This window comes from Sceloporus occidentalis, unplaced genomic scaffold, assembly GCF_023333645.1.
Source record: "Sceloporus occidentalis isolate IW3139 unplaced genomic scaffold, rSceOcc1.0.p SCAF_8, whole genome shotgun sequence".
NCBI classification, from domain to species: domain Eukaryota; kingdom Metazoa; phylum Chordata; class Lepidosauria; order Squamata; family Phrynosomatidae; genus Sceloporus; species Sceloporus occidentalis.
In genome coordinates, this window is record NW_028316988.1 from 250,433 (window position 1) to 265,248 (window position 14,816).

At 49.7% G+C, this 14,816-nt stretch overlaps 1 protein-coding gene across 1 annotated transcript; it reads right to left on the bottom strand.

Moving 5' to 3' along the window:
• Nucleotides 1–6,641: 6,641 nt before the first annotated feature.
• Nucleotides 6,642–14,573, bottom strand: FBLIM1 (filamin binding LIM protein 1). The gene is made up of 8 exons (XM_089537257.1): nucleotides 14,512–14,573; nucleotides 11,603–11,837; nucleotides 10,700–10,878; nucleotides 9,290–9,401; nucleotides 8,974–9,143; nucleotides 7,886–8,064; nucleotides 7,673–7,790; nucleotides 6,642–6,763 (listed from the first exon to the last, which is right to left on the bottom strand). Exons 2-8 carry the CDS (start codon nucleotides 11,829–11,831, stop codon nucleotides 6,650–6,652), a joined length of 1,101 nt encoding a protein of 366 aa, XP_089393383.1. The 5' UTR covers nucleotides 11,832–11,837; nucleotides 14,512–14,573; the 3' UTR covers nucleotides 6,642–6,649.
• Nucleotides 14,574–14,816: the final 243 nt, after the last annotated feature.

A 14,816-nucleotide genomic window follows, 5' to 3' on the forward strand; every position in this document is an offset into this window, starting at 1 on the left:
TGAGTGTTTCTGCCTGGATAGCTTGACAATAGGCAGTCTAAGCATGACTGCATCCACATAGAATCATAGAATCATAGAGTTGGAAGAGACCACTAGGGCCATCCAGTCCAACCCCATTCTGCCATGCAGGAAATCCAATTCAAAGCATCCCTGACAGATGGCCATCCAGCCTCTGTTTAAAGACCTCCAAGGAAGGAGACTCTATCACCCTCCGAGGAAGGAGTGCATTCCACTGTCGAACAGCCCTTACTGTCAGGAAGTTCCTCCTAATGTTCAGGTGGAATCTCTTTGAACATGGCACAAATAATCCAGCTTGACCCCACTTTGCCATGGATCAGTGCTATGGAATCCTGGGATTTGCAATTTTGTGAGGCGTTTGGATTTCTCTGTGAGAGAGCCCTTGTGCCACAAATCTGCTTTGTTGTTGGATGATAATGAGGATGATGATGATGATGATGATGATGATAATAATTGGAAAAATTAATATTTCCATCATGCCAACCCTGTGTATCATCATCCCTTTGCCTGGGATTTCTGTGCATGTGGCGCTGGACGGTCACATTTTATGCGCTGAATTTAGGAGCCCCTCATTCCCTAAAATACAAGTATATGTCATAATTTTTAGGCAATCCCAATAAACAGAGTGCCTTAGGAACCAGGACGGAGCTTATGAGTTTATGAAGGGCTTTGTGTTTAGCAGCATAGAGAATTTAAAAATCCCTTCCACCACCCTATTTTCTTGTCTTCTTTTGGTTCGCCCACTAAAAGTATTGATTCCATGTGGATTTTGATTCCCACATCTCCTTATAGCCAGTATGCTAGTAGTATATGCCTTAAATTGCTATTCATGTGCTCATGTCTCGCCTTTTTCCAAAGATGGTTAACAGCCAATTGTAATATTTTTTAAAAAGTTAAAATAAATGTATACAATCCAGATAGAAACTGGCTTCAGAGGATGAAGAGATGTCAGATTTTTAATGTGTGGTAAAAACGGGGTTTGGCCAGACAGACATTTACTCCTTTGGGAAGAGCTGCCTTGGAAAGCATCACATTTTTCTTCACAAACCATGTCTGTTGGCGCTTCAGTTTTTAAATTTGAATTACTCATACTCTCCTCAGAGTAGTCTCTGCACACCTGGCATCAAAATGCTGTCTTAAAGCAACATGTTCTTTGCCCACGCAGTAAAATTTGTGGAGTAAATAGCTGTTTTTGTTTTATATTCTTTGTTTTCCTGTGCTGACAGAAAAGCAGCAGAGGCTGGGGGGAAGAAAGACGGCTCATTTTGGCCTTATTGGGCCTATTTTCTCTCAGGCCCAAACTCAGTATAGCTTGGTGTGTGTGTGCATTTGTGTGTCTTTGTGCATGTGCCCATTTTAAAATCATTTTTCTGCCTCTTTTCATTCACAAATGAGGAGTGTGTGTTGTAGCTCTCCTTGCTCAACACTGTTGTCTGTTTGGGATTTTCCCTCCATGTTGACTCTCTGTGGAAAAGGTGTCAACAATACAGAGATACAACTGAGGAAGAATTCAGTTCCCCGTCATCTTCACACACACACACACACACACACTCTTTTGTTGGTTTGCTTTGGTGCCTAAACCCTAATATCGCCCACTTGGTACATGGAAGGGGAGCCACGTCAATTTCAGGGCAACAAAATGGCTGCTGCTGAGGTACTTTCTCACAGGACACTTCCATTTGTGGTCTGAAGGGCTATAGCCCAGTCAGTTTTGGTCCCAGTTAAAATATTAGTAATACTTAAAATATTAGTCCTATTCCAACAGATGTTTTCTGGCTTACATGTGTGGGGAAAACAATTTTACCTCAGTTACCTCCCTGAGGTAAACTGAGAGAAAGGAATCAGGATTTTGGCTCTTGATAGTTATAACAAGGGCAGGTTGAAGAAGTCCTTAACTTTAATAAGACACAAAACCACAAAAGGGTCAGGAGGAGCCTTCTGCAGTCTTCACGATGGCAGCCCTATTTTTGGTGCTGTTATGAATCCCTCAAAGACCAGGGCTGACTGGGATTTCCTCAAACGCGCAATTCTGTTTTCGTGCGCAAACTGATAGCTGACAATTTTGAGCATGCAACATCTGCTGGGCCTCCGACAAAAGCGAAAAGATTTGACACCTGCGTAAACATGGCTAGGCATTTGCCGCCTCATAATCCACAGTGCTGAGGAAATGGCTCCTTTTACATTTCTTGGGGACCAGTTGTGTCCAGTTCTGTAACATGGCGGTTCTGAGTCGATGCTCAACTCCACATTCTTTTGTCGAAACAAAACCCCAAAATGGCAGCCTTGGTTGTCTTTTCCCAGTGAAGACCTGGGCCGGTAACACCCAAAGGTGCCATTCTCTGATGTGTCTAGTTGCAGGACAAAGCCAGTTGAATTGGCAAAAGACACCAACGATCGATTGTTTTAATGGTGCCTTGCGAATCAGTTTTATGGGCCAAAACCTGAGACTGAGAAATGGCCCCTGGGGATGCCACTGTTATACATGAAATACCAAATCAGTGAAGGAAAAAAGGGCAAGAGGGAGGCGTGTTGGAAGAGAAACTGGTTCAGAACCGTTTCCTTCCATAGGAGTCCTCTTCATAGAACCGATTTCCCTGTTTGGAAATGGACAGAGAAATCTTAGCTAAAGTAGCAAGGTAAAAGGAGAGGATGATTCCTTCTGAAGAATTGAGGGAGACAGGATAAGGGCCATTTAATCTCTCCCATTAGGCAGAAGGTGGATACAGAGGAGAGTGGAGGGTGAGCCCTAGGGAGCTAATACATAGATGCCTTGGAGGAGAGTCTTTGCAAATGGCAGTAACAAATCTCTCCTTGCAAACTACAGAAAGCTGGGCTGGAGATTTGCACCCACCAGCACTGAACCCAGCCAAACTGGAGTTTGCACCCTCAAAAGCTGGAGACTAGATCCGGCAACACTATTTCTGTCCCCTTTGGTGATTGTTTTGCATCAGTGAGCCAGGACTTTCCCACCATCAGGGGAAAAACAAACCCTAAATGTGCAAATCATTAACCTTCTACGAAAAGAACAGGGCTTAGTCAATAAAAAAGACTGAGCTGTGCGATCTCAAAAGCTGGCCTGGCAAGCGCAGCTTCCCGGGTCTATTTTGGGAAGCATTTCTAATAGCTCTTGTTCTGATTTGCTTGTTGTTCCTTGCTGCTTTTTCACAGTGTGCTGGAAACTCAGGACAATGCTGGGGGAAAAAGAACGATACGCACTCCTGCCGCGACACAAAGCGAGCGTCGCATTCTCCCCGGAGCCTGGAAGCTGGCGTTTCAAAAGTTACGTATTGCGGAGCTCAAATAATAAGTTCCTCTGGCGGGTTTGAAAAGGTAGCTGGTTATACAGGTTGTGCTGGTTAGGGCTGGGGAACACGGGATGTTTTAGGCCTGAAACAAGAATGTCATAAAACTTGGGGGGGAGTCAGTCAAAACAATGCTAAGAATGCCTCCAAATGCAGCTGCAGAAAGGAAGCAGAAAACATGACTTGATGCACGGTGGCTTCGTTCCTGCTGTTTATGCTGCTTTTGAAAAGCAATAGTGTTGCAGCCTATTTCCTCCTAAGAGGAGTAATTAATTACAGTTAATTGTGTTACTTCTAATTGGTTACATGTACACACAGCCCAGAGAAGTCAGACTGGCACTCTCCCTACTTTCTTTATTGGGCCCCATCTGCAGTAATAAAGACGTTGCCATCCTTTCTTCGTCAATATACAGGTTATGTATGAGGAGCTTTCAGACCTTCAAAGTGCTGCATAAACAAGGTTTATGGGGTGTGGGGGTCATAAAGAAACATTAAATTGGGGTGTGATCTTTGGGGCAGCTTGAGCTTTCCTGGGTTTGTGCATCTTCTCTTTGGATGCTGCTTTTCCTTAAAACCTGGAGAGATGCCCAGTGCAGTTGCAGCAGTGGGGCCTGAATGAAAAGGGTTTTCGCTGAGACATGGGGATCGCTCTGCCTTCCCAGCATTTCCCCAGAGTGGATCCCTTTCTCTCTTTGCCAGCGGACACTTTTTCTGTGTGACACGGGGAATTGAGCAACTAGACGTCCGCTTGCACATTTTAACCATCTGGACCCCTGCCCCAGTTTGGCAGGGGCAACCCCAGTTCATCCTCTGCTGCCCCTTTTTCCGCTGTGCTTCAAAGCCCCCGGCTTCTCTCTCCTCCTCCTCCTCCCACTTCCCCCTCTGTCCTCCCCTTATTTCAGTTCAAAGCCCACAAGTCATTTGCACTCAGTTAAGTTAGCCAAGGGGAAAGGGAGCAAGGTCTTCTCTTCCCATTCAGCTCAGGCAAAAGCAAACTGCTGCAGCCTCTCCTCGCTTCCTTGCTCTCCTTCACTGATACCTTTTGCCATCCTGATGCTGCTCAGCCACATGCATCCCAGTTTCCATCTGTGAAATGTGGGAAGCTATGCCGCATGCATATTGATAACCCTGAATTTAAGCGGTTAGTCACATGGCAGCATTATAGAACCCATTTAATGCATGGCCTCTCAGCACTTCACATCCTTGGGATTCAAAACAAAGGTGCCTCTTCCGTTTATTTTGGCCACTTTTACTTATAGGCAGCCAAGTGTCACTGAGGGCCCTTGGCTTTGTTTTGTTATGGTGATGCCATCCTTGGCTGCATGAGGCCTATATTGCTTCTGGAAGAGAGACTCATACAAACATCGAAAGGAAATCTATTAAAGAAGGGTTTATTCCATCAAACAGGAGACAAAGCTGCCCAGGGCGCACCCAGCCACAGGGGACAAAACCATCAGGCCACACTGCAAGGAAGAACCCACTGCGCTTCAGTCATTGGAAATGTCTGATTGGCAGAATCCCATTTTAAGTCAAGAGCGAAAAGGAACTGTTAGAGTTGTGACAGACTGCAGCTTTGGACGGAGGAGAGCTGTGGCAAGGAAGCTGCTGAGTGTGCAAAGATGAGAGGAAACATGAAGGAGAAGAAGAGTCCCTTCTCAGCCATTGCAATGAGGGCCCTTTCCAGTAAAGGCAAAGCCATGTTGCCTTGTACTGCCCCCTGGTGGACATGATGTGCATTTGTAGGAGAACAGTAGATTGGGTGGACTCAAGGTCTCCAAACCTGGGTTCAAATCTCCCCTGACCCAGGGCAGGGAATGTCTTTGGCTCAGCTAGAACAGCAATACAGGCTTTTGCCTTAAGTCCCCTCCAACACTCTCTGGGTGGAGTGCTTAAAGCTCTGTTTGTGCGCGTGTATAGATCCAGATATATATAGATACATACACGCATGAGGGTGTGTGTGCATTTGTGTGGGGAATGCTTAATTCCTCAGCCACAAGCAACAGACCAACAATAGATGCCAGGTTTTACCTTTGATCCCTCCCTTAGGTACAGCTGCATGCAGGCCTTTGTTTGCAGCACGCTCTGCACATGCTCAAAAGCAGTCTTGTCTTTACTGTCCCATGGCAGTCTTGCCATGGAGATTAGGGCTTAGAGTTGGTGGTTGCTGTCGTCTGCCTTCAAGTCTTTCCCATCTTATGGCGACCCTAAGGTCAACCTGTCATGAAGTTTTATTGGCAATGCTTGTTCAGAGGAGGTTTGCCATTGCCTTCCCCTGAGGCTGAGAGAGTGTATGACTTGCCCAGTTGGCTTCATGGCTGAACCCTGTTCTTAGGGTTGCAACCCACCGGTGGCTCAGGACCTCACACTGACTCTTGCTTAGAGTTACTCCTGGCAGAAGGCAAGGCTGAGGCATCAGAGGCAGAGTCCACCTGGTTTTTAAAAAGGATTATTTCTGCCAGCCCTCCCATCCTTCCTATATTTTCTTGTCTCTCGTATGGAGCATGGAGGGAGCCAACTCGGAATGGCAAAGATCTCCTTCAGAGATCTCATTTGAGATCAAGAAATTACCCAGTCTCTCCCAGCAATTTACTCTATCTTCTCTCCAGAAATTCCCCTCTCAAAGAAGGGTGTGATACCCTCAGGTTGACATCTGAATTTAAAGAAGTGGATTTTTCAACCTGTCACAGGACATGAACCCAAATTCAGAGGAGGAGGCAGTGTGTAGTCAACAGGAAGAGGTTTGCAAGGACTGCCATCAGTGCTGCTCTGCCCCGAACAGCTTTTCTGTATGAACTGTATCAGAACATAAAGAAACCCCAGGGAAGGAGATCTGGATGCTTCAGCCTCCCTGCAAGTGAACTCCCCATGCCAGTGTTGTGGCCTCCTGAAAGTGGTGGAAAATAGGGTTCCTATCCCATAAGTGGGAAGCAGCTGGTACCCTGGAGGGTAAATCCAGTACATAAGCAAGTGCCCTGCAGCCCACTGCTGAGGTGTGCCCTCTAGTTGTGAAAGAAAGGGCACATGAGAGCGATCGCCTCCTTGCACCATCTCTCTCTCAGGCCAGGCGCTGTGTCGGCCCTCGGCTGTTGGCCACTGAAGCATTTCCTGGGCGACTCAGTACTTTTGAGCTGGTGGAGATGCCCTTAGACTGGCCCACCACCGCCACCATGCACAAGAGAGACTCAGTCCCAAGATTGCACCCCAATGCAGAGAAAGGTGTTCAAGAAAGGGAAGAAGAGGGAAGGAGCAGGAGAGGATGCCAAAATATGCCATCCCAGCTCCTCTGCTCTGTTCTGCAGCCTTCAGAAAGACATTGGCACCCCCCTTGTTCAGGAAGACGATTCTTTGGTCTGTCGAATGTGGCAGGACTTGCAAAGAAGGCGGTTGCCAAGAGGGTAGCATCCATCCTCCGTGGGCTCCGGAGAGAGCAAAATCTGGCACTTCTGCAGCAGAAAGGAACAGAAAGAATGAAGAATATGGGGGGGTGGGGTGTGTGTGTGGCAGATGGCATCTTGCAAATGAGGGACCCTCCCTGACACCTCCCAGCATCCAGGCTCTTCATGGACAAGCAAGGCCAAGAGCATCCCTCTGTGCAGAAGGACAGGGCAAATAGATCACTGAACATTTAATCCCAAGAAAGGATGCTGACACAAGTCCCCCAAGCCTAGCTGCACCGCAGTGCATTTATTTATCTGTTCAGTGTGTGAACTGAAAGAGAAGACAGAGAAGTGGCAGGATAGTGGCACCTGGAGGGATGCTACCCATGTAGAAGATGGGGGGAAGCTTGTTTTCTGCAGCTCCAGAGACCAAAACATGAACCAATGGATTCAAGTGACAAGCAAAGAGATTCCACCCCATTTGTTAGGAAGAATGTATTTACTGTAAGGACTGCTTGAGAATGGAAGAGCCTGCATCGGAGGGTTTGGAGGTCTTTAAACAGAGACAGGATGGGCATCTTTCAGGAAGGTTTTAGCTGTGTATTCCTGCACAGCAGGAGTGTATAGTTACTTCTAGCTTTATGATTCTAGTCCTTGAGTAACTCTCCCACGTTTTCTCATTTCTTTTCATATACTAGAACTGTATCTTGGAACATCACTCCCCTCCTCAGTAAAGAGGGACAGCCCCATTTGGATGTTCAGGCTCCCCTGGCAAAAACAAGGAAGAGAACAGCCAGGAAGCCTTCCAGCATCTTTAAGAACATCTTTAAACATCTTTCAAAGCCATTAATAATTCACCTTGAGAACAACCCCCGTCATGCTCAGCTTCAGCCAAGATAAGCCTTGGTCCACTTTGGGACTCCCAGTGCCTTGCGTCAGTTTAGACCATTATCCCAACCCCTCTTCCCAGCTTACTTCACAGCGGTAGCAATCTTCGTGGAAGTGTCTCCCCATGCACTCGATCCGGTAGGAGTCCTGTCCCTGGTTTGGGATGATGAGTTTGCCACAGGAACCGCACATGGAAGCAAACTTCCTGGAATACAGGCAAGGAGCTGAGTTTATGCCAAAAGCCCCTTGTGGCAAAGCAAAAGCTAACTCCAGGCATTGAAAAGGCACGTGCCGCCTTACCTGTAGAAGTCCTCCAGACAATGCACTCGGTTGTTGTCGTCTACCGCAAAGGTCTCGTCCCCAATGGCCCGACCGCAGACCACACAGGTGAAGCAATCCGGATGGTATCCGTTGCCCAGCGCCCGCACAATTTGGTCCAAGATCAGGCCCTGGCAGAAGGCACACCTCTCCAGGGTGTTCTGTGGGAGGAAGAATCCCAAAGGAAACAGAGACATGGCGTGAGATGCCTCTTTTTTTCATGGCTCCCATGGACCCCTTACATACCAGACAAAGGCATATGCTTTGGGTGAAGGATCTCCACAGAACCAGACCCATGATTGCCACCCGCACCATTGGCACTGCCTGAGGCTACAGTGGCCAAGCGTCTTCCAGAGTGGCACAGAAGGCACCAAGTCCTCCAAGGCCTTATTGCTCCCCACAACTGCTATGCCCACAGCCTTTTCCTTTCTTCCTGCCCACGCTGCTGTCTTGGCATGGGATTCCAACCAGGGTCCCCAGTTTCAACCCACTTGCATTGGATCATTAAAAAGAGGCCCTGTTGACAAAAAAGTCCCACAACTCATCTACTGCTCTTTGCCTTTAGAGGAACAATGTCATTCTGTTTTGGAGTGAAGGCAGCTTACAAATTAAAATGAGAACAAATGTTGGTATCTCTGCTAATGTAATGATATATCTGGGCAAATAATATCCTATACTGTTGGTTGTTTTCCCCCCCAAAAGCCAAGGAGAAGAGAAGTGACATTCTCTGGTTGTCAGGAATTTGGCTGCCTCCAGAGTCATGCAGATGGGTAGATATTTGAGAGTAGGAAAAGCAAGGAGTGGCTATGAAACCCTCGGCTTTGAGGCCCCTAACCCTGAACCCCCTGCCCACCCTCAGTAAAAAGGGAACCTTGGTTGGGGATCAGGAAGTAGACCCCAATCCCCTAGGGATTTGGGCTTAAGGGCAAACTGGTGTCCTCAGTGCACCCCAATGGCCCCAAACATTGGGGAGGATTTGAGGCCAGAAGAGTCCCAGGACCGTGGGCATCTACAGCGCCTGTGCCAGGGATCACAAAGCAAAGGAGAGGACCAAAGACAGAGGAACCTACCTGATAGCAGGCAACACACAGTGGCCGTCCCTCTTTCTGGTAGTAGCGCTGCCCTGCCAGGGTGCACTGGCACATTCGGCAGGTGAAGCAGTTGGCGTGGTACTGTTTGTTCATAGCCTCAAGGGCTGGAGCCTGAGCAGGTATGGCTTTGTGGCAAAATGCACAGATCTCTGGAAGAAAGAGTCACAGTGAGTTTTGAGGTGCCAGAGGGATCTTTGTACGGTCCCACCTTCTTGGGGAGCTCTTGCAGTTTAGCATCCCTGAAAACCCTCAAAGATGTGGTCTCCCCAACATCCTGTGGGTTGCTTATTCTCACCTCTTGGGACAGTATCTTCCACATGCGTCTCCATCTGATGTTCGTCAGCCCAACCGAGGGTCGAGGGTAGAAGTTTAGGTTGTCTCAGTTCTGCTGGAAAAGTTGAAGACGTCTGGAGGAAAACAGACAGAGTAAGACTGAGGCAGGGCGAGTGCTTCAAAAGCAGCCACCAGATATCCCCCCCAATATTCAACAGAGGCTCCACCAAGAAAGGCATCCACAAATGAAACACTATTGAGGCTTGCAATGGCTCTTACACCCTCAGTTTAAAGTTGCTCCTACTGCATTGCTTTTTGTTAATTCTTGTTGGGGAGATTAGTTGTGAAAAACTCAGTGAGGTTTTTGGTTTCCAAGGGGTGGTAAGTCCATGGGGTGAAATAGTCATTGTGTGTCCAAATGTCTATACGGCTCTGACTTCTGGACACCAGTGGAGACAAATGGACACAGATCATTTAACCAGGAAACTGCATGATTCCTAACCCTATTTCAATGCCTTCAGCAAAATAAATACATATACTCCCCAAATATATATCTTTTGTAATCCCAGATCTTTTCTGTCTTAAACCAATGTTTCTATGCTTGGGTGAATTCTAGGGGTTTTAAGTGAGCTATTTTCTTGCAGTGGGCAGGATCATAAAATTTGCTAGGATATTAACATGTTTAAATGTACTTACAGCTCCATATCAATATCCTTCTTTTTAAAACCAAACATCATTTTTAACCCAGTCTAAAGGTCTGGAGAAGCTTCCATTTGTGAAACTTTGAATGAGAAAAGAGACATACTTAGGAACTATGACACTATTCGGTTCTCATGTTATTAGAGCAGAAGAAAACATCTTCACATGATGCACAATCTCACATGATTCTTTGTCATCCTGTTTTCTAACCTGCAGCACCCCAAATATTGATGTCTTCCCTCATTCGGGAGCTTGGTTAGTGCTGCTGGACCCTTGGCTGAATGGGATTGACTTGCGAACAAACAGGGCTACAGGTAAGGCTATTCCTGGAATTATTTCTAGGTTTTTCAATCCAGGTTTCCTTGATTGAATGCAATCAGTATTAGAAAGTTCTGGTCTGGAAGCAGCCACCACTTGGCTATTTGTTCCAGAATAAAGTAGATAAAGTGTGAAAGGGCCCAAGCCTCTTTCACTGCATTCTCAAGGCTGATCCAGACAGAGTAAACAGCCCCAGATTTTGTTCCTGTTCTTTCCCATTTTAGTTGGGAGAGCCATACAAATACTATTTATCCCAGAATATTTTGTGTCAGCTCCTGAAACAGTTGGAGAGTTTTAATACCAGCTTCCCAGGTTAGCTGGTATAGCACAGGAACAAAACCTGGGACTTTCCCATCAGTCTGGATGTGCCCTAAACGGGGCCTCTGGAAGGTTCTTTCGGAAGAGGGAGGATTACCTGGAGGGATGAGGAGGGCAGAAAGGTTGTTTGCTTCTGGAGATCAGGACCAAGGGTCTCCACCAAGACAGGATTTGAATACGGTGCAGGAGGAGGAGGAAGGAGGGCACCCAAAGCAGCCTCCCTGGGATCGCTGCGCAGGATGGGGGGAGGCGCTGGCGGTGGCAGCTCAGAGCAACCTGGAACAGATCGTGAAGGGAACAGTACCCGCCTTAAGGCCTAGAAACATGGCCACATAATTACTGTTGATAATATGGTGATGTACAAAAAAAATGATAAAGAGACATCCCTGTCCAAGGTGTACAATCTAACAAGAAAGTCAACATGGGGGAAGGAATGGAGATATACGAATATGGGATATTTTCTGACAAGAGGAGCTTGGGGGGCTCCCGGTGGCCTGGGAGATGGGCCAAGAGCCCTCTGGGCAGCCCAGCAAGGCCCTCCATCCCCAATCCTGGAAGTAGGGAGACGCAGAGTGTTAGCAAACAACAAGGGAAATGGGTTCTATACATGCTCAGGAGACCCTCCATCACTGTGCCCTAAGGCAGAGCACAGAAACTGGGGCTCAACAGAGGTTCCTACAATCCCTGACCAAATGCTGCTGAGAGTTTGTAGCCCAGGTGTGCCAACCCCAGCCTTTTAAGGCCTAATTCCTCAGATTTAGAACATGCCCAGCTCAGGCAGTGCTCTAAATACTCTGCACATGCTCAGGACTTGGTCAGGGCTTCTTTTTATCACTCATCCTCATCTTCAGTCCTGGAGGCAGCTGTGAGCCTTGACTGAGCCCTTGACAACACTGGCACTTTGGACAAAGAGCTTTGCCCCACTGGGCAGCTGCCCGCTGCCCTTACTCCCTTTCAGGTCCTGACCCACTTGGGGTGTTGCTTGACTACTTCCTCTCACCTCCATTGGGTCTGCCTCTGGCTCTTGTGACTTTAACCATAGGCCCCATGGATGTTTCAGCAGGGACAGGCCCCGAAGGCATGGAGGTTGCCCTGGGCAGGCTGTTGCTGGGCAGCAGGGGAGCCTTTGCTGGCTTGGCATCACTCTTGGCACAGAGGTCCCGCCTGGGTGGCGCCAGGGTGATGAAGATGGAGGAGGCGATCCGCTTCTCCATCTTGTCCGAAAGCATGTTTACCTGGAGGAGAGAGAGCCATAAGACAGAGCATGGATGTGTCTGTGTATGCCGGGATTAATCCAGGCTGTTTTAGCGGTGGATCTCCTGTCCTGGTCGCAGGGAGCTGGGCTGGGTGGCCCTTGGGAGTCCCTTCCAGCTTCAGGGGTCTTCCTTGACCTCTCTTTTGTGAGGCAGAAAGAAATGACATTTCACAAGCACAAGTGGGAATGAGAGACTTGACTAGTGTAACAAGTCACTTCCCCTCACAAGGCACCTTGGCAGCCATTTTCCATTGAAGGCACACACACATCTGCCCAGACACGCATTGCTCCTGCACCTGAGGAAGGAGACTCAGGTCCATGAAAGCTCCTGCTACCAGCTCCTTTCTTTCTGTGAGTCTCACGATCCCTTTGCACACGCATTCCTCTTAGGCTCACTTGTGAAAACACGCTCTCGAACACTCCTTGTTGCCTGCAGAGACTCACAGCCCTTCTTCACACCCTTCACAGCCTCCTTCCTGGAAGAGAGGCAGGACAGCATTCCCTGCTTGTCTGCAGAACAAGAACAAGAAGCGACAGGGTTCGGCAAGAGCCCCGAGCAGAGGACATTCCTCCATCGACTCTGTTGTGGCCCCCGGCCAGAGCTGGGCTCAGCCTGCAAGGAACCAGGCAAAGGAGCAGCGATAAGGAAGGAGCAAAGGGCAGGCAGGAAACCTCCTCCTCCTCCTGCTGCTGCAGGCAGCCAGGCTCCGTGCCGCAGGGCCAGGCTCTCCCTTTGCATGCGCTGGCACACGGGGCAGGGCCTCTTCTCATCTTGGCCCATGCTTCAAGGTGTGGGCCATTGCTTTGCCAGGGAAGATGGGAGCTGGCAGAGCAACCTTGCCTTCTGCTGCTCCAGAGACCAGAACCTGAGCCAGTGGATTCACATCGCCAGAAAAGAGAGTCCACCTAAAACTTAGGGAGAACTGGCACTGTCAAAGCTGTTTGACTGTGGAAGCGTCTGACTTTCCTCCTTTGGAGGTTTTTAAGAGAGCCAGTGGGGGACAGATACTGACACTGAGGGTTGGCGTCATAACCACCACCACCAAGAGAGGTTGGGTGGGCCTCTTTCAGGAGTGCTTTAAGCCTGAAGGGATATTTCTTTTTCTTTCCAACTCTATGATTCTACATGTTTTAAAAAGGGATTTCATAACACAGCCACCAAGAGACACAGTGGGTTGCTCCATCCCCCCCAGATGAGCCGCCTGAGCCTGGGCTCCTTCCGTCTGGCTCCAGAAGTGAGCCTCTGCTCCTGGCAGAAGAGCAGATTCTGATCAACTGTGAAGAAATCCCATAAAGAGAAACCAAACATTGAAAAACACTCTTTCTGTCAGTTTGTTTTCTGCGCAACAAGGCAAGTTGGCTTTTCCATGGAAGCCAGGTTCCAGGTTCGGTCAGGTCTGTGTCTCTGGAGAGAGAGAGAGAGATCATGCAGAGATTTCCACTCTTGTTTCAAGCATTTCTGATAGAGAGGCAAAGATCAGTCATGCTTTATGTTTCCTGATTGTGGGCCATTTTAGGAAGTGCCCATTTGGGCACATGGCAAGCTGCCTGTGCCCATCTCAGGATGCCCGTTCTGCCCAGTCAGCCGGCCAGGAACAGATGGGTTGAATGAAGCCCTGCCCTTGGCTCTGCCCAAACAGCGGGCATTGGGAATGGCCAATTAATGGAGAAAACTGGCACGCCAGGCGTGTGCCTTTGATCTCTGCCCCTGGCATATTAACCCAGGCACACGCCACCATTGCCTTAAAACATTTCTTTGGCTTCTCTCCTGAACTGCTGTGTCCAAGGCAATGCCTCCACTGTCCCCAGGCTGGCAGCATGGATGACCCGAATGGGAGGCTGCCGCCTCAGGCAGATGGCACTGGAGAAAGGAATGGGAGAGGCTGCAGGGAGGGATGGCCTGGATGCCCCCTCTGTCCCCAAAGCCAGGCTTTTTGCTGGGCAGGGACTCCCTCCTTGCAGAGGCTTTGAAGCCTGGCCTCAGGCAGCAGAGGGCCTTGGGCTTCCCTGGCTAGGAAGCCCCTGCTTAACCAAGGCAGAGGCCTGCGCCCGAGGGCCCTCTGGGGCCCAGAAAGAGGGGCCCGGGGAGTCCAAGCCAACCCCTCCCCCGGCTCTGGGCCCAAGAGGAGCCCCTTCGCAAGGCAGCCCCAGAGAGCAGCTGGCCAGAAGGAGGCCTTGGCCCTGGGCTGCCTCTTCCCGTTCCCAGCGGAAACCTTGGACTGCAGCTCCCATCGCTCCCAGGCAGCAGCAGGGCCGGCTGGCAGCCGAGAGGGAGGCTGGGAATGGGGCAACCTCCTCTTGCCCAGGGGCTTCACAGGGGGCTTCTGGGGGGCTGTGGCCTGGCGTTTCCAAGGGCCTTTCTTTCAAAGGCCCTAAGCGCCCGAAGAGTGGCCTTTTTTTGGGGGGGGGTGAGCCCCCTCCCTAGCTCTGGGGGGGAGAGAGAGGGGCTCCCTCTCTTGAGCCCCATTTGGGGGGAAGGAAGGGGGCAGACCCTCCCCAAGCCCAGGCTCTGCAAAGGAGGGGAGATGGGGGACGCCCTCCTGCCCCCCAAGACCCCCGAGGCAAAGAGGGTTGGGAAGAAGAGAGGCTCCCTTCCTTCCTTCCTTCCTTCCTTCCTTCCTTCCTCTGCCAATGGCTGCCCGGGAGAGGCTCACCTGGGGCTCCGGCGGGGTCCCTCCGCCCTCCGGCTCTCTCTGCCGATCGCCCCCCAAGGAAGGACTCGAGGGAGGGCTCTTGGGGCAGAAATATGGGAGGGTCTGGAGCCCCACTTCTCTTCCTCCTCTTCTTCTCGCACCTGGGTCGCCCTCAACCCAAATAAGTAGCCCCACCGGGAGCCGGGAGAGAAGAGCCACCCTCCCTCTCCCCAACGCAGCCGCCGCCCCTTCTTTCTTTCTTTCTTTTCTTTCTTTCTTTCTCCTCCTCCTTCTTGGGGGGCAGAGCCAGTCCTGCCCCCTCCCCT